The sequence below is a fragment of the Ailuropoda melanoleuca genome, chromosome 10 (assembly GCF_002007445.2).
Source record: "Ailuropoda melanoleuca isolate Jingjing chromosome 10, ASM200744v2, whole genome shotgun sequence".
Taxonomy (NCBI): domain Eukaryota; kingdom Metazoa; phylum Chordata; class Mammalia; order Carnivora; family Ursidae; genus Ailuropoda; species Ailuropoda melanoleuca.
In genome coordinates, this window is record NC_048227.1 from 4,240,154 (window position 1) to 4,266,696 (window position 26,543).

The following is a 26,543-nucleotide window of genomic DNA, read 5'->3' on the forward strand; positions in this document are numbered from 1 at the left end:
GTATAGAGTAGCATTCCATTGCATAGATATACCACAGTCTGTTTATCCATTTGCCAATAGATCGATGTAAAAATTGTTTCCAGTTGGGGGCTATTGTGAATACTGCTGCTATGCACATTCACGTTCAAGTCTTTACGTGGACATACACTGTCATTTCTCTTGGGAAAATTAATACCTAGGAGTGGGATGGCTGGGTTGCATGGTAAGCGTACATTTAGTGCCTTTTTAAAAAGTAGGTTCTGGGGCGCCTGGGTGGCACAGCGGTTAAGGGTCTGCCTTCGGCTCAGGGAGTGATCCCGGCGTTATGGGATCGAACCCCACATCAGGCTCCTCCACTATGAGCCTGCTTCTTCCTTTCCCACTCCCCCTGCTTGTGTTCCCTCTCTCACTGGCTGTCTCTATGTCTGTCGAATAAATAAATAAAATCTTTAAAAAAAAAAAAAAAAGTAGGTTCTATGCCCAACGTGGGGTTCGAACTCACAACCCTGTGATTAAGAGCCAAGTGTTCTACCAACTCAACCAGCCAGGCGCCCCACTTTGGGCTTTTTAAGACACCATCAAGCAGTATTCCATAATGGTTTTACCATTACATTCCCATCAGCAGGTAAGATGATGCCATTTTTTACCATCTAGAGAAACACCAGTTTGTTAGTCAAGAAGACAAAAGGGGGGCGCCTGGATGGCTCAGTCGGTTAAGCGTCCAACACTTGGTCTCAACTCAGGTCTTGGTGTCAGGGTCATGAGTTCAAGCCCCTTGTTGGGCTCCACACTCGGCATGGAGCCTACTTAAAAAAAAAAAAAAGAAGAAGACAAAAGAGTGTGCCAGGTAAAGCCACCTGTGTGACTATCACAGTTTATGCATAATTACCACGCAGCACAACAATTACAGCATTTGGAGCTGCGCTCAAAGATATATTTTATTCCAGCATCAGTCAGTCTTTGACCATACTCTGGGGACACTGTGTCACTCACAGTTTTGGAGGTTTTCTCCCAAAGAGGATATACTGTACTCTCCCTAGCAGAGTTTTTAAGGTAAATGAGACTAGAGAACATATACTGACATCTCTCTGTCTCTCTGTCTCTCTGTCTCTCTGTCTCTCTCTCTCTCTCTCACACACACACACACACACACACACACACACACACACACAGAGTAACTTGGAGCACCTTTGGGTAAGCAGATTCTAGAAAACATCCACCTCAATCCTCATGACCTGTAAGACCTGTAAGAGTATTGCCCGGGGACGCCTTGGTGGCTCAGTCGATTAAGCATCCAACTCTTGATTTTGGCTCAGGTCATGGTCTCAGTCATGGGATTGAGCCCCAAGTCGGGCTCTGAGTGAGGCATGGATCCTGCTTAAGATTCTCTCTCTCTCCCTCTGCCCCTCCCCACCTCTCTCCCTCTCTCTCTCTCTCTCTCTCTCTCTCTCTCTCAAAAGAAAAAAAATGAATATTGTCCCATTCATCTGGGGGGACTCCAGCTCCCATATCCTGGGTCTTAGTAATAAAAATTTAATTTTAGAATAGTGTCGGGTGTGCAGAAAAGCTGGGTTGGTAGCTCCCTGTTGCCCCACACCCAGTGTCTCCTATTGCTGGCGTCTGACGTTACGATGGTACATTTGTCAAAACTAATGAGCTAATGTTGGTCCATTATCATTAGTTAGTTCTGATTCCTCAAGTTTTACCTAATGTCCTTTCTCTGCCCTAGGATCCCACACTGCATCTAGTCATCAGGTCTCCTTAGGCCCCTCCAGCTTGTGACAGTCTCTCAGACATTCTTGTTTTCGATGACCTTGGCCGTTTTGAAGAGTCAGTTATGTTCTGTTGTATCAGTCCGGACTAGTGGATATTCATTTTATTTGGGTTACAATCCAACACTATGTTATTGACTTTGTTGCTCAAATTGTTCCAGCACTAGCCCCTGGGAGTCCTTTCAGTTGGCTCCTGTGTCCCTTTGACAAACCCCATAATTTTAGAATGTCTCTCAATTTAAGTGCCTGATGTCTATCTTCCTCATAGTCGGACTGGTTGTGGGTTTAGGGGAAGAAGTTCCCAGAAACAAAGTGCCATTCTCATCACATCAGTTAAGGGGCACGTGCCATCAGCCTGATTTCTCCCCATTGCCGTCAGCCTTGATCACCTGTGTGAGGTTGTGTTTGTCAGTTTCTCCCCCGTAAAGTACTGTGACCCCCACCTCTTCGTTCTGTCCTCGTTGGAAGGAAGTCACTATGTGCAGCCCACACTTAAAGGGGGGAAGGTTATAAATTATTTGGAATTCTTCTGCATGGGAGATATGTCTCTTCTATTTATTCAACCATTTGTTTACATCAATATAGACTCATGGATATTTATTTTATTCTTTGGGTTATAATCCAGTACTATGTTGTTTATTTTCTTGCTCAAATTGTTCCATCTTCGGCCAAAGAAATCTCTCAATTTGCTCGTGTGTCCCTTTGACAAGCCCAGTCGTACGTGGGTGCACGCACGCGAGTGTGTGTGTACACGCGTGCGTGTTTAGCCCTCATGTTCTCTCTGGCACTAGAAGACACTCTGGGCTCAACTTGTGTGCTTCCTGATCCAGGCCCAGACTCAGTGATTTCTCTAAGGATCCCGGGCTCCTTTTACTGGAATGATATTAGAAGCCAAGATCTGGCACTAGATGTGCTCGTCACTGCTGGGGTGCCTTGCTTCCGCGCCCTCTCGCTGACCGAATAAGCAGACATAGGTTCATGTATTAAGCTATGTAGTATACACACAGATCCGTAACTATTTCTCTATGTGTCCATCTGCTGCTATAGTAAGCTAAGCATGAGTTCATACTGCCGTCCCCAACTCTAATCCAGTACCGCATGGATTATTCTAGCTTTCCCTTTGCTTGTCTGTAACCTCCCATTCCCACAGAGAGAAACCAGGCCCCCACAGTCCGTTTACTTAACTATTCAATCCCAGCGTACATGTGTGTGATTTCAGAATTGTTACCCTGCACCCCGTGAGAAACAGCTGCCCCAGCTAGAGGACAGTGCCTGTGTGGTTCCATTTGCCTTTAGTTTTACAGACTCCACTCACTTCCAAAGTTACTTAGGTGAGCATTTTTTTTGCCCATCCAAACCTTTTCTCCTGGGCTGGATCTCCCCTTCTTCTGATGATCAATCTGACTGTTGGGGCTCTGGAAGTGATATTTCCTGTGGAGACCGGGTCCCCATGCCCTGCTGAGTCTCATCAGTCCCCTGTGCCATCGCTGGACTGAGGGACACCCCCTCACCTCAAAACAGCCTGGAGGAACCCTCTCGACCCACCTGCCAAGCTCCATGACTTCGTGGATGGACCCAGCCCATGGCTCAGCTCCAGCCAGCCCTCACTCCCTTCTGAGCATCATTGCTTGCCCCCCAGGACCACGCAGCAGGGGCCAGCCACTCTGGGCCCTGGCCAAGCTGTCCAGCCATCCTGCTGGTCTGCCTGGTAACTGGGGCCTTCTCAGGTTACTCAGAGGGATCACTTTGCCTTAGAAACTCCAGCTGTCACCTCGGGCGCATCAGTAACTGACGCCAAGGCCCTGAGCAGCAGAGGGCTGGCAACAAGCTCATGTCCCCAGGTATTCCACAAGCCCTGCACTCTGTCCCTGCAACCACTGAACTCGCCAGTGAGGAAGGTAAGCAAACCTGGGAGCGCAGGGTTTTTCGCCCCCCAATATTCTGGGATAGGAGGCCCTGGGATGCCTCCCTCTCATGCCCTGAGATAGTCCATCAGCCCTGTCAGGAGCCTGGATTCCTGTTTCTAGGTGAGTGTGAGAGAGCAGAGAGGGGCCCACACCAGGAGCTTGGGGTGGGTGGGAGGGGGCTTGAGTCACTCTGCAGGGCTGGGGACACATGGGAGGGCTTGACATGGTGCAGAAGCTCAGCGGAGTCCGAGTGCTAGCAGCCCCTTTAGCTCTGTGGGCTCCACAGGCTGGGTGTAGAGTGCTAGGCATTGCCTGCTCTGGTCTCTGAGAGGCAGCCTTGCCACAGCTGTGCCCATGAAGGGGTAACATGGGCCCCAGCCCCAAATTCAGACTGCCAGCCAGCCCCTCTATGATTATGGAGGAGCTGACTACTTCTCTCATGGTGCAAGAACTGACCTCAGGCTCCTCTAAGATGTGGTGATGCTCCCACCCCATCTGGGCCTAGTGCACCCAGGAGTCCAGCGCTGCCGCCAAGCCACAGAGTAAGTGTCTTTGAGGCCCCATGGCAGCATGGCCACTGGCAGAGGAGGAACAGGTCCCCTGGGATGGGCTCGGGAGTCAGCCGGCCAGCCTGGGGTGTGACAGCCTCCACCACACCCAGGTGAGGAGTGCTCACGCTGTCCTCTGGTGGCCTGGTGATACTGATTCTCACTGTCCCTTAAGTGTCCCTGGTTCTTCCTAGTGCACGATACTGCTGCAATCCTGGGTCTCCTCCTCGTCCCGACTGTCCAGCCGCTAAGACGTGTTCGGGTGTCTTGGGAGAGGGAGCCACGTGCAGATGACCCCATGCTAGGGAGCTCCACACATCTGTGGAGGGCCTCCAAATCCTGCCCTCAGATGTTCTCCAAAGCCAGAGTCAAGAAGTCCTCAGAACTGAGGACTCTTCCCTGGAAAACGGAGCCCTCACACCACACACTGCTTACAATTTCGGAGGCTGTCCATGGGCTGTAAGCAATCCCTGCTCTAAAGAGACCTACAGAAACACACATAGATTGTTTCATCCAGGACAGTCACCCTCACCTCCCCAGGCTGTGTTTGCTAACCTTAAAAATAAAAGTTATTTTTCAAGGAAAAATGGGTTAACCCAGGAATGGTCGAGAAGAGCAATTCAGGACAAGCAAACTATGGTAAAAATCATAGGCTAGTCCAACAAACAAAGGAGAGGAACTTTATAGAGAAGAACAAGGAAGCTGGGAGGGGTGATTTTGAACAAAAGTCCGTTGGAGAAAAGCAAGAGATGGGGGTGACCACGGTTGCTCATTGGCTGAATTGCAGGGGTGGTCCTTTTCTTGTAGGAGAGGCAATGCACATATTTTCCTGTTGTACTTGCAATCCATGAATCTTTTCTGTTTGATGGTTCTTCTCTGGGGCTTTGTAATAGATAATCCTTGCTCTAATTGAGGGAGAGTGGTATGGCTCCCCCTTCTGGCCTCCTGACTCCGTTTTAGTGATGTCTCCCCTTGTTAATGTTCACATTTGTGTCTCTTGCCCACCTCACCAGCCCACACAATCTGGCCTCTGTTGGAGGACAGAGGGACCCTCTCCCCCTGAGCCTGTCCTAGAGCCAGGAGCCCAGAGACCAAATCAGTCATACCATGCTTCCCCAAGGAAGTCAAAAGGGAGAGTCATACAACTCAATGGGCAAATACCTGCCAAAGTCAGTAGGAATTTGTGAACGCATGTCACTGCGATGTCCTTTTGTCACATGGAAGTCGGTGAATTTCAGGCACAGCGGGATCGAGGAGCTGAGATACTATCTTAAGAACTAATCCTCCCCCTGGAAGCAGAGAGAAGCGGAGGCCCAGACTGGCGCATCTCCTGGGTCTTTAAGTAGCCTGCAGCGCTACGGACAGGGCCTCAGATTCATGAATCCACTGTGCGGTCTCTCTCCCTCTCCAGCTGCACCGCCCGGGCTGCCATGCCAGCCACCAACCAGGGCTGGCCTGAAGACTTCGGCTTCCGGCTGGGCGGCTTGGGCCCCTGCTTCGTCCTGGAGGTGACAGAAGGGAGCAGCGCACACGCCGGGGGTCTGCGGCCGGGGGACCAGATCCTGGAGGTGGAGGGGCTGGCCGTGGGTGGCCTGAGCCGTGAGCGCCTCGTGCGCCTGGCCCGGCGCTGCCCTCGCGTGCCTCCCAGCCTCGGCGTGCTCCCGGGCCCAGATGGCCACCCAGGTGCGGGACCCGGTGGCTCATCCCTGACCCCAGCGCTGCGGCCCCCTCGCCCTGGCCGAGGCCTTTCCCTGGGCCGCGAGCTGCTGCACCTGGCCCACCGCAAGCGCCCCGAGGCCGTGCACCGGGAACGCAGGCGCAAGGCCCAGGAGTTCAGCCGCAAGGTAGGACAAGCAAGGGCTGGGGCGTGGTTGGCAGGGTCCCCTGGTGGTGGCGTAGGCCTTTCTGGGGCCTGGTGTGGGGCTGGAGCTGAGGAGTCTAGGGACATATTTACCAGAAGTATAATGACATGCGAGCTTCAAGGCCCTGTGCCTAATTTTGTGATTCTGTGTGGGGGTTGCTTTGCTCCTTTGTTGAGGCACACAGGCACACAGTGTACAGTAAAGTACATTAAGTGTAGAGCGCACTGGATTTGCACACAGCCTTGTAATCACCGGCCTGATCAAAACGCAGATCAACAGAATATAGATAATGAGAGTGTCGAAAACGGAATGATTCCTTCACACCGGATAGTTCCCACGTGCTCCTTTCTCTGTCCGCCCCCATAAGAGGTAGCTGCTATTTTGACTTGCGTGTTATAGATGGCTTTTGCCTGTTTGTGAACTTTGTGATACTGGATATACTCTCTCCACCCTCATGTACCTGTCCTCCAGGGCCTTCAGATGTGGGTGCCGAGCCCAACATCTTGGAAACTCAGTTTGATGACTGGGACACTTGAGTTCACAGACACCCTCCCTTGTCCTCCATGGAAAGGGCACTGCTCATTCATCCTCGTGGCAGAACGTGGCCATGAGGTGTTGGGGGGCAGAGAGGTGGAAGCCCTGCTATGAGAGAACCGGCTCCCAGCCCACTGCCCAGGTATCAGATCTCCATTTGCCTGGCCTTCTCCAGGGCCCAAGTGTGGTCCAGTCCTCCCTCCTTCTAAACTGAACCCCTCAGGAGCCTCACCTCTGCCATGTACCCTGGCATGACCCTTGTCTGGGCAGGACCCCAGCTTGAGCCTTTCAGCCCCTGGCCCTAAGCAGGTCGGCCTCTGTAGCCAAGTGTATGCAGTCGCTCACACATGCACATGCGACGCGGCTCTGGCCTCCCTAGGTCACCAGCGTCCAGCCCCTCAGAAGATTCAGCTTCCTTTCTATCCCCAGAACCGGCTCTGCTGTTACAACAAACATCAAACATCTTGGGGCCTTGGCACTCCCCACAGGTTTGTTCTCCATCCCCACAAAGTCCTCTGAAAGTGCAGGTGACTCTCCAGGCTGGCTGACCTCTGCACGAGGCCTCGACATCTCCAAGTGCAGCCTCAGGAGTTTCTATAGAGGAGGGGGAGAGTGCGGGAATGTGCCCCGCGGCTCTTAAGGACTTCGGAGAGGGAGCAGAGCGCTGCCCCTGCAGCCGGTGCTCGTTGGCAGGAACTGGTCACATCTCTGCTCCCAAAGGCCGCCGGGGAATGCCGTCTTCTGTGCGCCCGGGGAGAAAGAGGGGAACTAGCGATATTGATGAGCACAAGCGGCTCAGTCCGTCCTGGCTGTGACAGAATACCACACTGACAGCTTGGAAACCACAGCTCTGGAGCCCAGACGTCCAAGATCAGGGCGCCAACATGGTGGAGCGAGGGCTCTCTGCTGGGTGGCAGACCTCTCATGTCCTCACGGGAGGGAGGGAGCTGGGAGCTCTCTGGGCTCTCTTTCATAAGGGCACCGATCCCATTCACAAGGACCCCACCCTCATGACCTCATCCCTCCCAAAGGCCCCACCTCCTAATACCATCACATTGGACAGTAGGTTTGCAACATATGAATGGTGGGGGCACCACCATTCAGACCGCAGCAACTGGTAATGTCTGCTGTAATTCCAGAAGACTGGCGCAGAACCAAAGGCCTGTCCCAGACTCCATCGGACCCCTGGAGAGATAGAAGGGGGCACGGTCAGAGCCCCCAGAAGGGCAGGGTGGATTGCAGACCTGGCCGCAAGGCAGGGCCAGGGAGGTGACCCGCTGCCCGGGCCAGCCAGGATGTGTGTTCCGGCGTTGGGGAGTAGGAGCTGTGGGTTCTGGTTCGAGCTCACCAAGCACCCCCAAACACCGAGAGCAAATCCCCGTAAGAGACTGCCTCAGAACAATCAAGGGCTTTCAGACAGTTAGCTCCCGGGTTCTCACAGGCACTCTCCCTTGCTCCAGTTTTTCCTCCTTGAAGATTCTGATATTTAATCGAAAATCCATTAGTGTCCCGTGATGGCACCTCACGCTTCGATGTAGGTTGAGAGCATCTGGGTAAGAGCTGACACCAAAACCGCACTGTGGCACAGGCCCCGGGGGGGAGGAACTATTTTTTCCTCTTTCTTATATAAAACGTCTTTCCAGCTAGCCATGTTCTCCTTTGAATTGAGGCTGCCGCTGACTTTGATTGCAAAACCACTAACCTTCCTCGGCACAGTGGGTGCATGAGGAGGGGGTGCTGGTGCTGCTGCCTGCTCTACTCACTGCCAGGGAAACCGAGGTCAGCAGGGGAGCTGCAGGAAAAGCAGAGAGAGGACAGCTGGCCATCTGTGGCTCTAGGGTACAGCTCCATAAACATCCACTGAGGGCCTACTATGTGTCAAGCCCTGTGCTTGGGGCTGAGCAGGAGCAAGACCTCAGGTCTGGGTCTCAGGCCGTCATGTCAGGTCATAACAGGTGGAGGAGACAGACAGCAACACAGACTTTGCGGGGTGCACGTGCTGGGACTCAGGCATGAGACCCCCCAGAGCTGCCAGCTTCTGTCACCACGTCTGAAAAGCCGGCCTTAATCCCCTATCTATCTAGGAGGGAGTTGGACGTGCAGCTCTGGAGCAAGCTCTGGGCTGAAGATGAAGGTCCAGAAGTCACCATTTGGGGTCTTTGCCCAGAGAATTGCCACAGAGCGCTGCCAGTAGGGGCGCACTGCAGTGGGTCAGGGTAGTTGTATAGAAATAGCAAGTGTAGACCACTCTGGGCCAGGAAAATTAAGAGGATGCTCGGGTTGCAGGGTAAGAAGGACTTTATGTACTCATGTATTTATAGGTTGGGAGAGACTCAAACATTTATATAAGCTGAAGGGAAGGAGGCAGTAGAGACACTGAAGTCCATGCGTTTCGCCATCATTGATGATGGACCTGTGATGAGGATGGGCAGGGAAGCTGCTCCCATACAGCAGGTGTCTGTGGGGGAAGAAGCCAGCGAGGAAGTGGACAAGTCTATAAACAAGCTATCTGGGGATCATGGTCAAGGAAGTGAAGAAATAAACAGGGAGATGAGAGAGAGAGAGATGGGGGCCACTTGTCTGGGGTGGTCAGGAGGGATCCCTGAGGAGGTGATTTTTGAATGACAAGTAGGTAGAGGAAGAGAAGGTGGAGACAGGTGGGCAGTGGGGTGTCTTTGGACTGGAGGGCTGCCTTGGCCGGGAAGGGGGGAGCTCTTCATCCTCTGACAGTGGAGAGTGGTGGGGAAGGATGCTGTCTGCGGACATGGGGGGTGGATGGAAGGTGGTACTGAACAGCCCTAGCTCTGGCTGGGTTTGCGCCCACCCTCCCCTGAGAGAGAGGTACGGCAAACCTACACACCCCGCCACCCATCCTCCCACCTCAGCTTCAGGGTCAGCTCAGGGCATCGGTGTCCAGACACAGGGCAGACTCCTTACTACCAAGGGAGGACTCTCATAGAGCATGCACAGACAACGCTTAACTGCTGCATGAACGAAGAGTAACAATTTCAGACACAAAAGCCACATACTGTATGATTCCCTTCACAAGAAGTAGCCAGCATGAGCAAATCCATGGAGACAGAAAACAGATTAGGGGTTGCCAGGGGCTGGGGAAGAGGGGAGTGGGGAGTGAGTACTTTGTGGGTACAGAGTTTTCATTTGGGGCAGGGTATGAAAATATTCTGGAACTGGATAGTGGTGATGGTTACACCCCACTGTGACACTGTACTTAATGCCACTGAATTGTACACGTTAAAATGGTTACAATGGTAAATTGTATGTTACGTACATTTTTACTACAGTAAAAAATAAAGGGGAAAAAAAGAGCCTTCCTTTTCCTGACTGTATACATCGTATCAACACTATAGAAAAAATGGAAACCGTTGACTTATTTTTAAAAAATCTAAATTATATAAAACTTAGTGCATATTTCCAATTCAGAGATGTATGTGTAATCATATATGTCTAAAAATATAACACTGTGTATTCCATTTGTAAACTGTTTTTCTCACTTGCCTGTTTATTGCATTTTTCTGTGTATTTTATAACAGCTTTATTGAGATAGATTCACATATCATACCACCTACTCATTTAAAGTCTACAATCCAGTGGTTTTGGGTATATTCACAGATTTGTGCAACCATCACCATGATCAATTTCAAAACATGCAAGTAACCCCAAAAAGAACCCCCACACCCTTAACCATCACTCTCCATTTCATGGTTTTATTTCTTATTTAAGATTTATTTATTTTAGAGAGAGGAGGGGGAGGGGCAGAGGGAGAGAATCCTCAGGCAGACTCCTCGCTGAGCACGGAGCCCAGCGCGGGGCTCGATCCTAGGACCCTGAAATCACAGCCTGAGCTAAGTCAAGAGTCAGACACTCAACCGACTGAGCCATCCAGGCGCCCCTCATGGGTTTTTTTTTTTTTAAGATTTTATTTATTTATTTGAGAAAGAGAGAGTGAGTGAGAGAGAGAGCACAAGCCGGGGTGGGGGGGTCTGCGAGAGGCAGAGGGAGAAGCAGATTCCCTGCTGAGCAGGGAGCCCGATGCGGGGCTCATTCCAGGACCCTGGGATCATGACCTGAGCTGAAGGCAGATGCTTCACCAACTGAGCCCCCCAGGGACCCTGGCTCCTCATGGTTTTAAATAAAGATCTACAGCATCATTCTTTCTGGCCAAAAAGTACCACATTGCATCAGATTGAAAACACTGTCAATTACAAGACACCCCATTTTTTTTACCACAAAAAGAGAAATGCCCCTGGCAATTAACCCATGACACATGCTTCCTTATCACCTCCTTGTCACTTAAATTAGCAGTTATTAGAGGAGGACTTTTAGACTTATTTGAACATATTTGGTACCAGCAATGCACGTAAGTCAGTGGAAGTGACAATGTGAACACCTACGGCCACATCCATACACAGGCACAGGAATGGTAGCTAGCCGTAAGATACATCCTGATTTCGGAGATGTTAGAATATGAAAAAATGCTCACCCCAGAATCAATGATATTCGGTACGAGAGTATCAAGCTGAGCTTGGCTCTCAAACAGCAGACATTGACTCTGCTAATTTAGGCAGGAAAGGGATTTGTGGGAGGAACAGTTTGTAGAATCCGTGCTGGAGATCCAGCCTTAGAACCAGGACAGGATCGGCAACCTGGAGCCCAGCTGTCCTGCATCACCCCGTCAGGAAGAGTCTGCTCAGGGTGCACTGTGGGGCTTGGCCACCACAAGCTCTGCTGTCCCCTCATTTCTGCATCATTTTTTCAAGAGTGGACCGTGGACCAGAGCCTCCAACTGCCCAAGGCTACGACATAACTGCCAGGGTCCCGCCTCCCTTGAAGTCTGGGGTTTCCTCCTTTTTTAGCCAAATAGCCAGGACGACAAATGGATGTGCTAAAATGATTTATTCCATATTATCAAATACCTATATTACTTTCAATGTCTCCGTATTATGAACAATGCAGAGGTGAGCCCCTTCACTCAAATATCATTGTGTATCATCCTGTCTTTCAGGATATATCCAGGATACATTTCTAGATCATTGGGTAAAACGACGGGTGCATTTTTAGGCTCTGGGCACACTTACCAAAGCCGGCCTCCAGAAACATGGTGCCTATTTGCACGCCCCTTTCCTGCGGCTGCATGGACTCCTATGAGTAGATGTACCTTGACTAGTATCAGCTGGTTTGTACACCCAGCAGAAGAAAACATAAGTCCCAAGGGAGCACTGAGGGAGTCCAAATTCAGGGCTAGGCACACACTCCAGGGCTTTTCTCTGGAGTCAGAATGTTCTCTGTGGGATCTCTCAGTGAACAGTGTGGTGGAAAGGAGTGTAGTGTTACAATAATAGTAACTAGCAATTACTGAGTGCCTGGAACTTTGTAAAGATCTTGTATTGACTCCTTTGATCCTTATAATACTCAATAGAAGGGCTGTCTCTGAGTGTGAGTCCTGACCCCGTGGCCTTAAACAGGTCACCCCACCTACACCAGCCTCCGTGCTTAGATGTAAATGAAGATATTAGCCGTGTCCTCTTGTCTGTCTGCTGTGAGGCTGGAAATGACGTGATCTGGGTAGAGAGCTCACCGCAGAGCTCAGGCGGTGCTCCCCTGTCAGCTGTCCCATGGAGGTAAACTGAGGGAGGAAGGGAGGGAAGTGAGCAGTGTTCTGCTCTGGTCCCTGTGGTCATTCACCAGACCCTTCCTCGCAGGTGGATGAGATCTTGGGGGACCAGCCGACTGCCAAGGAACGGGTGTTCGCTGCACTGAAGCAGTTTGCGGCCGAGCAGCGGGTCGATGACCTGGTGTGGGTGCTCACCCTGGAGCTGCCCCGCGAGGCCCGCGCGCCACTCCTGGACAACCTCAGGTACCTTGCTTGGGGGAGGAAGGGGCAGGCAGGGTGTGTCTCGCTCAGAGGTGCCCACTCTCCCACCACCACCCCAGGCACTGCAGCTGTGCATCCTGCTACTGGACTGGGCCCCAACATCGACCCACTCCCAGGGTGGGCCAGCGACCCCGAAGGCCGACCCTGGGAAGGGTGGCTGTTGGCTCAGCTGGATGCCAGGGCATCCCTGTGAGTGAGAACGGAAGGGCTGCTAGATGCTGGGCTGGGACAGGCTTCAGAGAGCACCCACCTCCTGCAGAAAGGACATCCCCATGCTAGAAACAGTGTGTGCTCTCTGCCCTTTGATGATGCCAGCTGTAAGGACCTCGCCAGAGCCCCAGAGGAACACTGTATGGCTGAATCATCCCAGCGCTATTACTATCCCCATTTCTCAGAGGCAACTGAGGCTCAGAGGGGTTAAGAGGCTGGTCCCAAAGTCACACAGCAAATGCATGGCTGTCACAGGACCGTGAATCCATCAGCTGTGCACTTTCTGTTCTTCTGCTCAGCTTTGGACCCTGTAAGTGTATCCTTTAGGGAAAAAAATTCCAAATGGGTTTACACGTGGAGTGGCCCCCGAATCTCCCGAGCCCCCCCCATACCCGCTTTCCTGCCAGGGCATCACTGCCCTGCACAGCACAGCTTTGATCAGGCCCCCGCTGGGGTTAAGTGATGTCTTCCCTGTCGGGATCCTGCAGGGGGGGCGCCTTTCTCTCCCCGCCCTGCCTCCAGGGCCTGCGACTGCTTCCCCCTCCCCCTTCCTGGGCTCAGCCCACCCCCTCCCCTTGCTGCCATTCACCCCGCAGCCTGCCCCTCCCTCTGGGCCTGGCCAATGTCAGGGACGGGGCTGGCCACCACCCCCCCAAGCCCAGGCGGGCGCAGCGGCTCGGTTCTGCAGCGGAGCACAGAAGGCCACCGAAAGAGGCCACCATGAGCTGCCTGGGGTGAGTTAGGGGTCTGCCCCTTGCTAGGAAAATCCAGAGAGGAAAAAAAAAAAGTTATTTCTACAGCCTAATTTGCGGTGGAGATGATGCGCTGGTGCTGAGGGCTCCCTGGGGAGATGATGGATGGGCAGCCCCCCACCCCACCCGTCACTACCAGGGCTGGGCCAGGGGCGTCGGCGGCTGGCTGTCCCCTGGGAAGTTGGCACGCGCGTGTTACAAGGCTGCTAGCAGCCGGACTCAGCTGGGGGCCCTCTTGGTCCCCCTCATCTCCCTTTGGAGCTGCCCTGGCTTCCGTCTGTGTTGCCTCTGCCTCCCCGAGCAGCCTGTCTGCTTCCCCACGCCTGCTTTCCCGTCTGCAGTTCGTCCCCAAGTGACCGCCGGCAGCGGGTCAGGAAGAGCCAGGGTGGGGGAGGCGCCCCCTTGGGCGCACTCGATTTAGAGCCTGGGAAGTGGGAACCCTGGACACCTAGGGATGCCCGGTCCCCGCAGCATCCCTGGGGCGCTGCTGGGGACGATGAAACAGCAGCCTCTATTGTCAGTGTGAGTCAAGTGCGACAGGAAAATTGGGGAGGATGCTGGAGGAGGGGGCAGCGCCCAGCTGGGCTCTGCAGGAAGAGGGGTACCTTGGCAGCCTGGCTTCAGCCACCTCAGTCCCCACCTCCTTACCCTATATCTCCCCACCCCCACCCCCAGGCTCTGGTGGCCCACATGCTGGGTTCCAGGGTGGCAGTAGCGATCCCCATGTAGAAACTTCTAGGGGAGAGCTCTCAGGGGGCATGGAGGAGTCACAGAGACAGTCATCTGTGATTCTGAGGGCTGAGTGCCAGCAGCCCAGGGCTAACTCAGCAGGGGGGCAATCAGGGTAAGCTCCCTGGAGGAGGCAGCAGGTGCCACTGCTGTGGCTCAGTGACCCTCAGATTCTGGCAGGATGTCCTATGGGGGTGGAAAGAGTCCCCAAGAAAAGTTCATCAGGGCCAGGCATCTAGCCACAGAAGTGGACGCTGCCATGGCCAGAGTGGTGCCACTCCGTACCCAACACTGAGTACCCAACAGTAGCGGGCTGTGAACCACCTTGCCTAGGATAGGTGGCCGCAAAGAGCGACACCTGTGGCCTTAGGATGCCCCATTGAGGAGAGACAGGGTTTACGTGAGAGAGTGAGCGCAAAGGGTAGGTGAAGCTGTGTGTGTGCATGTGTGTGCATGCGTGTGCCTGTGTGTGTGAGCTTGGCAGAGGCTAGAACCCACCCAAGTCACTGTGTGACCTCCAAGAGGGGGTCCCAGTGGCCAAATCAAGACTTGGGGAGAAAGGAGGAGGAGCAGTGAGACCATGAAGCAGAGTAGCCACATGTGGCTTTTTAAAATTAAATTTAATGCATATTAAATAAAATTTGAAATTCACCTTCTCAATCTCACTAGCCACATATGACTCGTGGCCGCCGTGCAGGCTCATGCACATTTAGAGCATGTCCATCGTGGAAGAAAGCTCTCTTGGACAGTGCTGCCGTGAGTGTAGGATTTGGGTCAGTGGTGGTAATGGAAGCAAAGGGTCCCATCTTCCTCCACAACGGCAGTTCACCGTGCAGCTCAGAGCCTAATTTGGGTCTATCCCCAAAGGGATCCCAGTTTGATGAAGTGATAAAATGACTTTCTAATTAGGACAGGGCCAGGCCAGGCAGCTTGGGAAGTGTGACGCAGTTAGGAGGGAGCAGGAAAGCAAAGGCAGCCAGTTTTCTGCTGTGTTTCAGGAAATCTGGAAGGAGAGGGAGGGGCCGGCGGGTGGGAGAAGGAAGCACAGGGGCAGTGCTGGAGGAAGCTGTGGTCTGGAATCTCCACAGACCCAGCTTGGACCCCCCAGCTGCACTCACAGGCTGTGCAACCTTGAGCAGGTTCATTGACCTGTACAGTCTGTCTGTAAAACAGGGTTGGTCATCCTTTCATGTTCCCAGCAGGGTTCTTGGTAGGAAATCACAGAAATGAACCCTCCCAACTGGAAGCAGAAAAGAGATGAGCTGAGAATCTGGGGGAGGGTGTGAGGGAACCCCTGTGCCCCCTCCGTCCTCCTCTGCTTTAATGACAAATGTTGGAGACACTGTAATCAAAGTGATCGGGAGAACTCTATGAAACTGTGGGACATAGTATGTGCTCAGTTAATGTGGGCTTCCCCTAGGGAAGGTCTCTTTCCCCCTAGAGCAGGTTTCTCAACCACGGCACCTTTGACATTTGGGGCCCGATAATCCTCTGTGGTTGGGGGCTGGCCTGTATGTTGTAGCGTCTCTGGCCTCCACCCGCTAGATGCCGGTTGCACACTCCCCATCCCAATTGTCATTTTGTGACCACAAACTGTCTCCAGATAGTGCAGATGTCCCCTGGAGGGCAAAATCCCCAACTGAGAGCTTCTGCCCCCGAGTGATCTGCCTTTCATAGCCTCCCCTCATGCGGGAGTGGGCCCTTCAGCAAAGGCCAGCTGTTGCTTGACCCCCGCCCCCTGTTGTCTGGGGCTGTCTGATGCACCAGCCGCTATCCCCATCTGATGCCTTCCCTGTGTGCTGGGGCGCTGGGACAGAGGGGTACCATGCGGTGTGGACAGACAGGGACAAGGGATGACAAGGACACTGGCCCCCAAAGCTGTGTGTGCATTTCTGCCTCTGTCCAGATTCAGTCATGAGCATTTGCTCCACGCTCGCATCTCTTCTGCCAACAGCGAGGTGGACAGTCTTCAGAGGCTTTGGGCTGGCCTGGTTCTGGATGCTGGGCCATTGCACCCAGAACCAAACTACCCAAATGGCTCTGTCATGATGGGACGGCTGTGGCTCTGCAGATGTCGGGGAGCCATATTCACTATAGAGGTTTTCAGGCATTCCTCTCCCTGGCAGGGCTGAGGACAAGGCTTGGGAGGATGTGGCCTGTGTGCCCGCTCTGGCTTGCTGCTGCTGCCGGGGAGAAAAGCAGCCCTGGTTGATCATGGGAGTGCGGTGGCCTCGCTGGGGCTAGGAACTGGGGCTGAGGTGCATTGGGCAGCGTGGTCTCAACTGAGCACCCGGTCTGACCAGCTGCTGGAAGCTATGGGCAGAACCATGTAAGATGCCCCTTTGTCCCAGTGACTGAGACAGAGGGAGGGTCCCAGGGTTTTCTGCCTCTGCGCCTCCTGTCTGTCTGGGTAGTGGCCAACTCCTGGTGAGGAGAGAGCCTTGTGCTGATGTCCCCCAAGGAGCCGCTGCTCAGCCCCTGGGCTGTCTCCCTGGTACTATGTGCCCTTTCCCACAGGCAAGTGGGACTGGTTCACTGAGAAATGACAATGCACTGGGTTCCCTGGGGTCTGCTCCTGCTCTGGCTTCCAGTAGCAGGCCCTCTGGCCCCCCTCATTTGGGAGTTGTCCAGCCCGGCTGCCCCTCTTCATTTCCACTCACTCACCAGATCTTATACCGTCTCCTTCCTCTGTGTTTCTAGAATCTAGCCACTTGTCCCACCCTACACCTTCCCTGTTCCCCCCCCCCAGCCTCACCCACTCCCCTGGTGCACCAAAACCTCTGGGGTCACTCCTCCTCTCCTTAAATCCTTAGACGCCCCCCCCCCCGAGTTCACACTCAGCGGCTGGCAGTGGCATTCAAGGCCTCCTTCTCTAACCTCTTCTTGATTAGCGCTACCCCCTAGGTAGGTGAGAGGGGCTTCCCCTCACCGACCCACTCCCTGAAACGTAGCGCAAAGGCCACGCCCTCCGGAAAGCCTTCCCGTGTTCTACAAAAGAAAGTCAGGGCTTCTTCGGAACAGTGAGGTTCAGTCTCGCTGTAGCCAGGGGCCGAGGACTCGCCACGGTGCAGGGGGCCTGGGCGCCCCAGCCTGAGAGATTGGAGGCCAGACACCTGGGGAGAGACTGATGGATGGAGGGAGCCGAGAGGAAGCAGTGTTGACAGCCCCGAACCGCCCCAGTTCCCCCGGAGCTAGCTGAAGGGTCCCCCGTGGGGGCGGGGCGGGGCGGGGCCACCCGGAGGGGGCGGGCGCGGGGCCGCGGGCTGGGCCGGCTCGGGAGGGGCCGAGTGCGCTTGCCCGGCAGAGGCTCGTGGAGTCGCGGCGCCCTAGCTCTGCTCGCGGGCTCGGCCACCCCTTCCTGTCGGCACCTGCCAAGCCGCCATCGCCGGCTCCAGATGGGGAAGGACCAGGGCTTCTCTCGTCACTTTCGGTAGTTTCCCCACCGCGCCCCGCGCCCCCGGGAACTGTGCGCCCTAAGCGCGGCGGACCCGCCTCAGGCGGCCTGAGAAGGGGTGGGGCTGGGGCACTGAGGTGGACACCCACCCGGCACAAGGGGGCAAGTTCCCCGCGTTGGATGCCTGAAACCTGCACGCGCCCCTGGGATGAGGGTCTGAGGGGGGACCAAGGGTTGGGACTGAAAGGCCCTCTTTCCTTCCTGCAATTGAGCAGGTCGAGGGAACTGGCCAGAGAGCAGAGGCAGGGAATGTGGTGGAGAGAAAGGACCCTAGGACAGCCCCTAGGAGGAACCTGGACACGGATTTACACCTGATCCCCCAGGCAGAGGGAACAGAACTGACTGACTGAAACGTCACTGTGTGGCCAGGGAAGAGTCCTGTGGTCTCAGAGAAGCCTGCTGGTGTAGCAGGGACCTGAAAGTCCTGGGGCAGCATGCTGTCAGGGTCAGAGGAGCAGCGATCTGCCACAGTGGTCCAAGAGCCCCACTGCGCCTGGCTCTCCTGGGTTAGCGGATTCAGAGCAGACCCAGGGCTGGGGTGCCTGGCCAGACGGAGCTGCATGGAGGGCCAACACAAGCCAGGAAGGGCATCTGGCTCACAAGACGGCCTTGGCCTCTGGCTTAGCCCCAAGGACACCAAGCAGGGAAAAAGCCACCAGTCTTCTCCCACCTGTGCAGTTGGTGACTCACCATGGTTACCACCTTGGGGCCGGGGGCAGGGGGAGTGAGGGTGGGGGAGGCCTTTTCTAATTGCTGCTGGAGGGTGGAGCTGGGATGGACAGCTGGCCCCCGCCCAGGCTGGACCTAGGGCCTTCTGGAGCCTGGGGCTGGAGCTCAAAGTGTGAGGGGGACAATTTCTGGCTTGTCATCTCTCCTTTGCCTGGGCGGAGGCATGTGGCGGGTCTGGGAGGGTATGGGGAATGTGCAGTCCAGGCATATGAAGGTGTCAGGCTCTGGAGACCGTGAGCGACCATCTGGGGAATGAGGGTGAGGCTCTAGAATTTCAGGAATCGCTGTGGGTGGGCAAGGATGAGCATCAGGCCAGAATGCTCCTGGAAGAGTTGAGCAGGCCTTTCATCTTGGCCTCCTGGTCACCTGGAACATTAGACCTGGAGCAGAGCTCACTGGGGGCAGCCCTGGTGCACCCTCCTCCTGGAAGAGCCACATCCCTTCCTTCCCACCAGGCAGCTTATTCTGCCTTCCTGGGCTGATTAATCCCACCCATAGAGGTCGGGGAACAGAGTGGGGGCCACTGATGACCTCAGAGGGGTTGTGTTCCAGCTGCAGAGCCACCATTCCCGTCTTCCTCCCTCCTCCCCCACCATGCCCTTGGCAGTGGCTCCTGGTACAAAGAACATGGAAGGGAACGTTGGGATGTGGCCAGGGAGGCCGCATTAGCCACCAGAACGTCAGAGGCCCTCGGCCGAGGCTCAGAGACTAGCCTTCTGTCCAAGCTGTGTCAAGGGCCAGCTGTGTCACCCTGGAAAGTTACAGATCTTCTTTGAGTCCCCGGATCCTCTGCAATGGACAGGGGAGTCCAGCAGGATGTTAACTGCTGCCATTACTGGGTGGGATGGCTGTGCTGCTGGTGGACCCCTTGTTTACGGAGTCACTGAGTCCCTCCCCTGTGCCAAACCCTGACTGGTCACTGTGGCTCCCAGCCAAGCTACAAACCTAGCCCTCAGAGAGCTTCCAGCCTTGAAGGAGACACCCCCAGGTACCAGGGAATCATCCCAGGGTGTAGACCCCACACAGGGTCCACCCAAGCCTCCCCACTGCCTCTCACCACTTCCAAGTGGCTTCTCTGAGAGCAGGAACCACAGTGCCTTCAGCTTTGAACCCAAGTGCCTGGCTGTCATGGACAGCAGGGTCTTATTGAAGCATGTAGGACTGAACTGAAGGAAGGCTAGCCTGGGTGTTGAAGGTCGAACCCCGTGTACCTAGGAGGCAGAGAGAGTATACCAGGCAAGGACAACAGCCAGGGCAAGAGTGTAAGAGGTAGGACTGGATGTGGCGGTCCCGGCAAATTCTGAGGCCGCAGCTGTAGAAAGGGCTGGCCAGAGAGGCAGGCAGGCAGGCCAGGAGTGTGAAGAGGGTCTGGGGGAGGTCTGACCTCCGCCAGTCTGTGGCTCCAGTTTCCTCCAGCAGAGCTACCTGGAATCAGGTAAGAAGATGGGTGGTGAGGACGCCTGGCTGGGGTTTGGCCGGCAGGTGCAAGGGCATGAAATGAGGGCGTAGGGGAGAGGCCAGAAATGGGAAGACGGAGGCAGGAGGAGGCACAGGTTCACGGACGGGCTTTGGGGGCACTGAGGTCCCCCGAGGCCAGAGTAATGCGGACAGTCTGTGACTTTCCCGAGGTGGAGAGCCAGGCCCCGTGGTCCTGGTGTGGCCCAGGCCGGTTGGGGCGCAAGTCCCAGCACCAAGCGGGAGAGTGGGGTGCCTGCTGCTGATTCCCATTACCCCTGTGTTGGGGCGGGAGAGCCTAGGGCGGCGCCCGCGAGAAGGAGCTTTTAGGCCGCGGTTTGGCACGACCGGGGCGCGGTCTGGGGGCGCGTCCCGACTCTGCTGTCCTCGCCGGCAGGATCTTCATCCCCAAGAAGCACCGGGCGCGCTTCGACGAGGTGGTGTCGCAGGGTCTGCTGGGCAAGCTGTGCCGCGCCGGACGGGCGCAGGGTGCGCAGCGGCTGCGCCGGAGCCGCAGCGAGGAGCGGCCCGAGCGCCTCCTGGTGTCCACTCGCGCCAGCGCCGCCCCGCGCCGCCCCGACGAGCCGCCACCGCGCAAGGCTGCCTACGCCCCCCCAACCTCCTTCTCCCCAGGGCAGGGCACGCTGCCAGCCCCCCACCCCGCCCCTTCTTTCTCCCCAGGACAGTCAGAGTCTACAAGGGCAACAAGAGCTTCGGCTTCACGCTGCGTGGTCACGGGCCTGTCTGGATCGAGTCTGTCCTGCCTGGTGAGGGGTGGGCGGGTTGTCCAGGATGGGGTGAAGAACTCTCTTACGCCCATACTAAGTAGCCCATCTTCCCCACCCCCGCTTCTGCCCCCAGGATCTAACCTCATGTAGCCCGTGTCCTCTAAGTATCCCAGAGGGACCTTCCGAGTTGGGGCAAACCCCGCCAAGTTCAGGGTCACCTTTGAGCCAAGAGAGCCAAGTTCTCCATCCAAACCTTTCCTACGTCCACAGGGAGGGCTGAGGGTGCTGCCCCAGGCACTGGGGTAGCCAGAACACCTGACGCCTGCCCAGGCTGTACCCAGTCAACCTGCCCTGTATGGGGTACCCACTGTGAACTTGGCATTTGCTGGGCAGGCTAGACTCAGAGAGGCACCAGGCCCTCAGGGCCTCTGCCCACTATCCCGGCCCTTACCCCCAATCTGGAGTCTCGTCCTACCCCTACCCAGCCTGCATCTTTTTGCTCCTGGAACGGTGACATCTTGAAGAAAGCAGAGCCTTCTCCATGCAGAAATCCTTCCTGCCTCTCCAGGGCAGGTGGGGGGAGTGTGGAGAGAAACTCATTTCTTCCCGGGGCAGCCCATTCCATTGTGGAAGTTCTCTGGGGGGCAGAAATGTCTCCTGGTGCTTAACTGAACTCTCCCTCCCTGTAATCACCCCCAGGGCTGGGTCACCCGCTCTCTCTGTCCTGCACCGATACCCTCCCAGCGCCTGCGGATGATGCTCCTGGTGACACATCCCCATTGATGGCCCTGCTGATGCCGAGTCCTTCCTGCCCTTCCTCATCTCACACCTCCAGTGCAGGGATTTGTGGGTGGGATCTTCTGATCCCCAGGAAAGTGCCTTAGCGCCTTTGCTTCATCACTCTGGCCCCTGGATCCCTTTGAGACCGAGTCTGATGACTGACATGTTGCAGTTCTCGGATTTGTGCATCAGTTGTTGACACAGTGTTGTAGGGGAAAGGCCCAGGGCTGGTCCTCTAGAAATGAGTCCTTTCTCCTCTTTGTCTCGCCCAACTCTGCCACCACCAGGACTGCCACCTCCCACCACCCCCATGTGGGGTGCAGCCAGGGATACTTTGCGTGGGGCCATGTTTAAGATCCAGATGTTCTACGTTCCCCAACCCAGACTCCAGGCGGGTAACCCCACGCCTTCCTTGTCATAGGAAGCCAAACGGATGCTTCAGTGAGAGCTTTTACAAGTGGGGAAACTGAGGCCTTTAGAGGCTCTGGCAAAGCAAGGACCAGAACCTGGGATCTCCTGACTCCTGATCCAGTGATTTTGAATCCCCGACTACAACCCCTCTGGCCCTCCCACCCCAGACTGGCCCAAGCTTCCAGACAGGCCAGGTTGGATTCATCACCACCATCGCCTCTCCCCTGCCCCCCTCTTCAGTCCTGGGGGAAGGACTCCCCTTTCGCAGCAAGTCTTTCCTGAGCATCCCTCTTCCTCCCCTGACAGTCCCTACAGCCTCACAAGAGAATGCCTCATAGTCTGAGAGTACATTTTCTTTAGGCATTTGTCACTTCCCGCTCTTGCTTCCAAATCAAATTTAGAGGAACAGCTGATAAAAGAGGCAAAAAGGAAAGAAACCTTACATCCACAGGAGCAAACTACCAGCCTCGTCCCCAGACGATGGCCATTGGAAAAAGAGTTTGTCCCTCACAGCTCCCAAAAGGAGGGGGCATGGCCACACCACACAGGACCACACGGGGTAAGGGAAGGATCGGGCAAGGTAGGCTAAGCAGGTATAGGATTGGCTGGAGCACACTCTGAGGCCCAGGAGCTGTCCCCAGTCAGTCGGCAGGTACCTGGCCCTGGGAGATTAGGGCAGGGCACAGTCGAAGCCCAGGGTATGAGAGCCCCATAGGGAAGGGCGTTGGGTGTGGGCTCTGGATTGGTTGGTTTGCATACAAGAGGCACTCTTTGGAGCCAGTTATTTACCATGTGGACATTGGTTAGCCGCAGAAGGGCAGTGCTTCCAGGGTCAGCAACGCCCCAAGATGCCAAAGCCTCAGGAAGTAGAGAGAAACAAGCATGATTAATGCACCATGTTTCCCAGCCTGGAGGAGGAAGCTGCCTCCCTGTACGCAAGTGCATGTTCTCCTGATGACAGAGGCACAGAGGAATCTACGATGTGAACCGTTATGTGCAGGGCAGAGAACAGTAGGAGCGGGCTTCTCAGCAGGTGCACGGATGCTGCGGAAATAAGGCTCCCAAGACCTTCTTTATTTTTTCCTCCTTCTCCAACAGCTCAGGGCTGCTAGCGGACCACACTGAGCCCCAAACCCTCCCACCCCCCCCAGGGGCTCACTTCCTGCTCAGAGCAGCTGAGAGCAAAGGAGTGCTGGGTCTAATGTGGGATCTGCTGACTTGAATTTGGCTCTCCTTTGCCACTCATCCCATTTGGCACCTGTAAAACGGGTTCACAGAGCTCAGCCCTGCCCAGCTGACCAGCACATGCTCTCTTCTTGCTTCTAGGGAGCCCGGCTGACAATGCGTCCCTCAAGTCAGGCGACCGGATCCTCTTCCTCAATGGACTGGACATGAGGTCAGAGGCTATTGGGGACATCAGAGCTTGGTGACAAACCATCCTCCAGGACTCCTGGCTCTTGAGACACCTAGGCTCTGGTCCTGATCTCCTATGACTAGTTTGTCCCCAGGGTCTGCCCCTCTTCCTATGGGGACTCTTGAATCTATTCCCTCAGACTAGACAAGATGTCAGTTCATCCTTCCAACCAGAAAATACCCCAGCTCCATGCAAGGTACTCAGAGGGGTTTTTTGTTCTTGTTTTGTTTTTGTTTTTAAGATTCTATTTTTAAATAATCGCTACATGCCTGACGTGGGGCTAGAACTTACAACCCCAAGATCAAGAGTCACATGCTCTACCAGCTGAGCCAGCCCGGTGCCCAGGGGACACAGAATTAAATGGACCAAGAGTGTCTTGCCCTTGAGGGAGAGCCCTGTCTAGGGATGACATGGGCACAACCCCTCTGCCTGAGAAGTGTCCAGCTTGTCCTGGGCCTGGAGCTTCTCCTGCAGAGGAGATAAATGAGCAGGAGAGGCAGGGCCCTGGCTTTGGTCCTGGCCTAGCTGTGGACTGCCAAGGGGCCTCCACAGGCAGGACAAGGAGAGCTGGTGGGTGGTCGTGGACGTTGCTCATGCTGGTCAGGCCCTCCCGGGCCATCTCTCCTTGGCAGGAACTGCTCCCATGACAAGGTGGTGTCCATGCTTCAAGGCAGTGGCGCGATGCCCACACTGGTGGTGGAGGAGGGGCTTGTCCCGTTTGCCAGCGGTGAGACACCCACGGCCACTTGGCGCAGTGGCCCACAGAGACCCTGCCAGGGCCTCCATGTGTGGGACTTACAGGTCTGCAGGGGACTCTGCTTTCCCCCCAAACCTGCAGCTCCCCTTCCCAGGTGGTGCTGTAGATTCCAGTGGGGTGGCCTCAGGGCCCTGCCTGGGGCTGTCCCTCCATCCCCGTCCCCAGCTCCTGGCAGGAGGTGTGTCTCCCAGTTGCCAAAGCAACCGCATCTGACCCGGGGATGCTGGGTCACCTGTGCCTCTCCTGCCTGTGGCCCCAACAGACTCCGATTCCTTGGATTCCCCCAACCCGTCCTCGGCGCTCACCTCCCTGCAATGGGTGGCAGAGATCCTGCCCTCCAGCATCCGGGTGCAGGGGAGGACATTCAGCCAGCAGCTGGAGCACCTACTCACGCCTCCTGAGCGCTACGGGGTCTGCCGGGCTCTGGAGAGCTTCTTCCAGCACAGGTGGCTGGCCCAGAGTGGTGGTGGGGGCTGCCCGGGGTGGGCCCCAAGTCCTGCCCAGACTCTCCATCCGGGTCTCCCTGCCCATGCCTCCTGAGCCTGCTTCTCCTGGGAGATACTCACGGAAAGCACCTGCTGGTACCAGGGGCCCCGGGGTGGTGGGCAGTCAAGGTGCCCGACCACAAACCCTGACTCTGAACCCTTCTAGCCACGTGACCCAGCCTCTGTCAAGCGAGCCGGTGACCTCTGCGGTGTTGTTTGTGGAAGGGTCACAGGACTAGCCTGTGGGCGTTTGCCCCCGGCCAGCCGGGCCTGTTGGGGCTGGTTTGGTGTCTTCCTTTCTGTACCTGAGTGGCAGCAGCCTGCATCTGTCATGCTTCTCGGTCCACAGGGTCATTGTCATTGTCCGTGCAAACCCCTCATCCTTTTCTTTTTTGTTTAAACAGCTTTATTGAGGTATAATTCACACGCCCCACAACTCCCTCATGTAAGTGTGCAACACACTGGTCTTTAGTTAACAAATCTGTGCATCCATCGCCACACTCAGTTTTAGAACATTTTCACTCAAAAAGAAACCCCCGCACCTCTTCACTATGACCCCCTCCTCTTCCTCCCCTTCCCCCCTGCCCCCCCAACAACCACGAGTCTACTTTAGTGTCTCCGTGGCTTTCTCTACTCTGGGCTTTCATATGAACAGGATCCTACAGTGTTATGTCTGGCTCCTTTCACACAACATCATGTTTTCAATGTTCGGCCAAGTTATAGCATCTACTTCTTCCCTTTCTCGTGGCCAAATAACATTCCATTGTGTGGATAGACCGCATGTTGTCTGTCCATTTGTCTGTGATGGACACTTGGCTTGTTTCCATCTTTCGTTCATTCCCTTTTAGCTCCACCCCCTCTTCTGTGTCCCTCCCCTTCCCAAGGCCACCAGTCCGATGAGTTTAACAGGAGTCCTTCTGTTTGACGTGTTCTTGAAGCGTAGGCGTTGCTGTTTCAAAAGGATTCTTTTTTAAAAGTTTTATTTACCTAAATAATCTCTACACCCAACGTGGGACTCGAACTCATGACCCTGAGCTCAAGAGTCACATGCTTTTCCAATGGAGCCAGCCAGGCGCCCCCCATGGGATGTATTTTTGGGCCACATCACAATTGTGGGTATCCTGTGCGCAGTCTGTGTGTGACTTTGTTTTTCACCAAGTGCTACATGTTTAAATCTGTCTGTGTTGCTCTATGTAAACGTAATACGTTGTTTACAACTGCAGCCAGATTCCTGTGGATCCACGGTCCGGGTCTGATCTATTTACCTGCCAGTGACAGACACCGCTTGTCACCACTCTCCTCCATCGCAATAGCAGGGATGAACATCATCGTGCCCATTTCCCCGTGGTGCTGTGTACGATTCACTTGGAATTTATATCTAAGAATAGCGTTGCTGGCTGTTAAAGTATTTGTTTCCTTAAATTTCACTAGGTCGCCCCAAGTTGCTCCCCAGAGCACGGCCATCTCTCACCTACAGGGCACCTGGGCTCCCTCATCTCCACGTCCTCACCAACACTTGGCACCATCCAGCCTTGCGCTCATGCTAGTCTTTTAGGCGTAAAGTGACATCTTCTTATTTTATCTGGGGTTTTGAAACGACTGTTTTACACATCTTTGAATGTCCTTGTTAGCGTTTTCTGTTTCTTTATCTATCGATTACCGGCTGAGACCCTTTGCCCATTTTCATTTTACTGGGCTTTTTGTTCCTGTTGATTTGCAGGAGTTTCTTGTATTTTTTAGAGACAGAATCCTTGTTGATTTCCGACATCGTAAACATCTTCTCCCATTTGTTACTTGTTATTACTTCTCTTATATCTAATATCAACGTGTCCAAGTTGGGCTTCTTTGAACAGGTATCCTTGATTTTGTCAAATCAAATTCAGTACGTTTTGGGCCTTATGGCTTTGGCGTTTGAAATTTTAAGAACTCTTTCCTTAACCCTAGGCCAAAAGATAGTCTCCCACACTGTCTTCTATTAATTTTACCATTGTATTTTTCATACTTTGTTTTGTATCCACCTACAGTTCATCCTTATGTGGCGTGTTATGTCCGGATCCAGTTTTATGTTCCCATATAATGCAAGGATCAGCAAACTATTTCTACGAAGGACCACACAATAAATATTTTAGGCTTTGTGGGCCATA

The 26,543-nt window shown here is 54.7% G+C and overlaps 1 protein-coding gene across 1 annotated transcript in view; it reads left to right on the forward strand.

The window, feature by feature from the left end:
- GRID2IP (Grid2 interacting protein) overlaps positions 1 to 26,543 on the forward strand; it is a 55,933-nt gene that overhangs the window by 19,759 nt on the left and 9,631 nt on the right. The window contains 7 exon segments of the mRNA XM_034669784.1: positions 5,618 to 6,050; positions 12,323 to 12,477; positions 20,222 to 20,470; positions 20,506 to 20,591; positions 23,070 to 23,139; positions 23,790 to 23,884; positions 24,177 to 24,360. Of these exon segments, the coding sequence (XP_034525675.1) occupies positions 5,618 to 6,050; positions 12,323 to 12,477; positions 20,222 to 20,470; positions 20,506 to 20,591; positions 23,070 to 23,139; positions 23,790 to 23,884; positions 24,177 to 24,360 (1,272 nt within the window).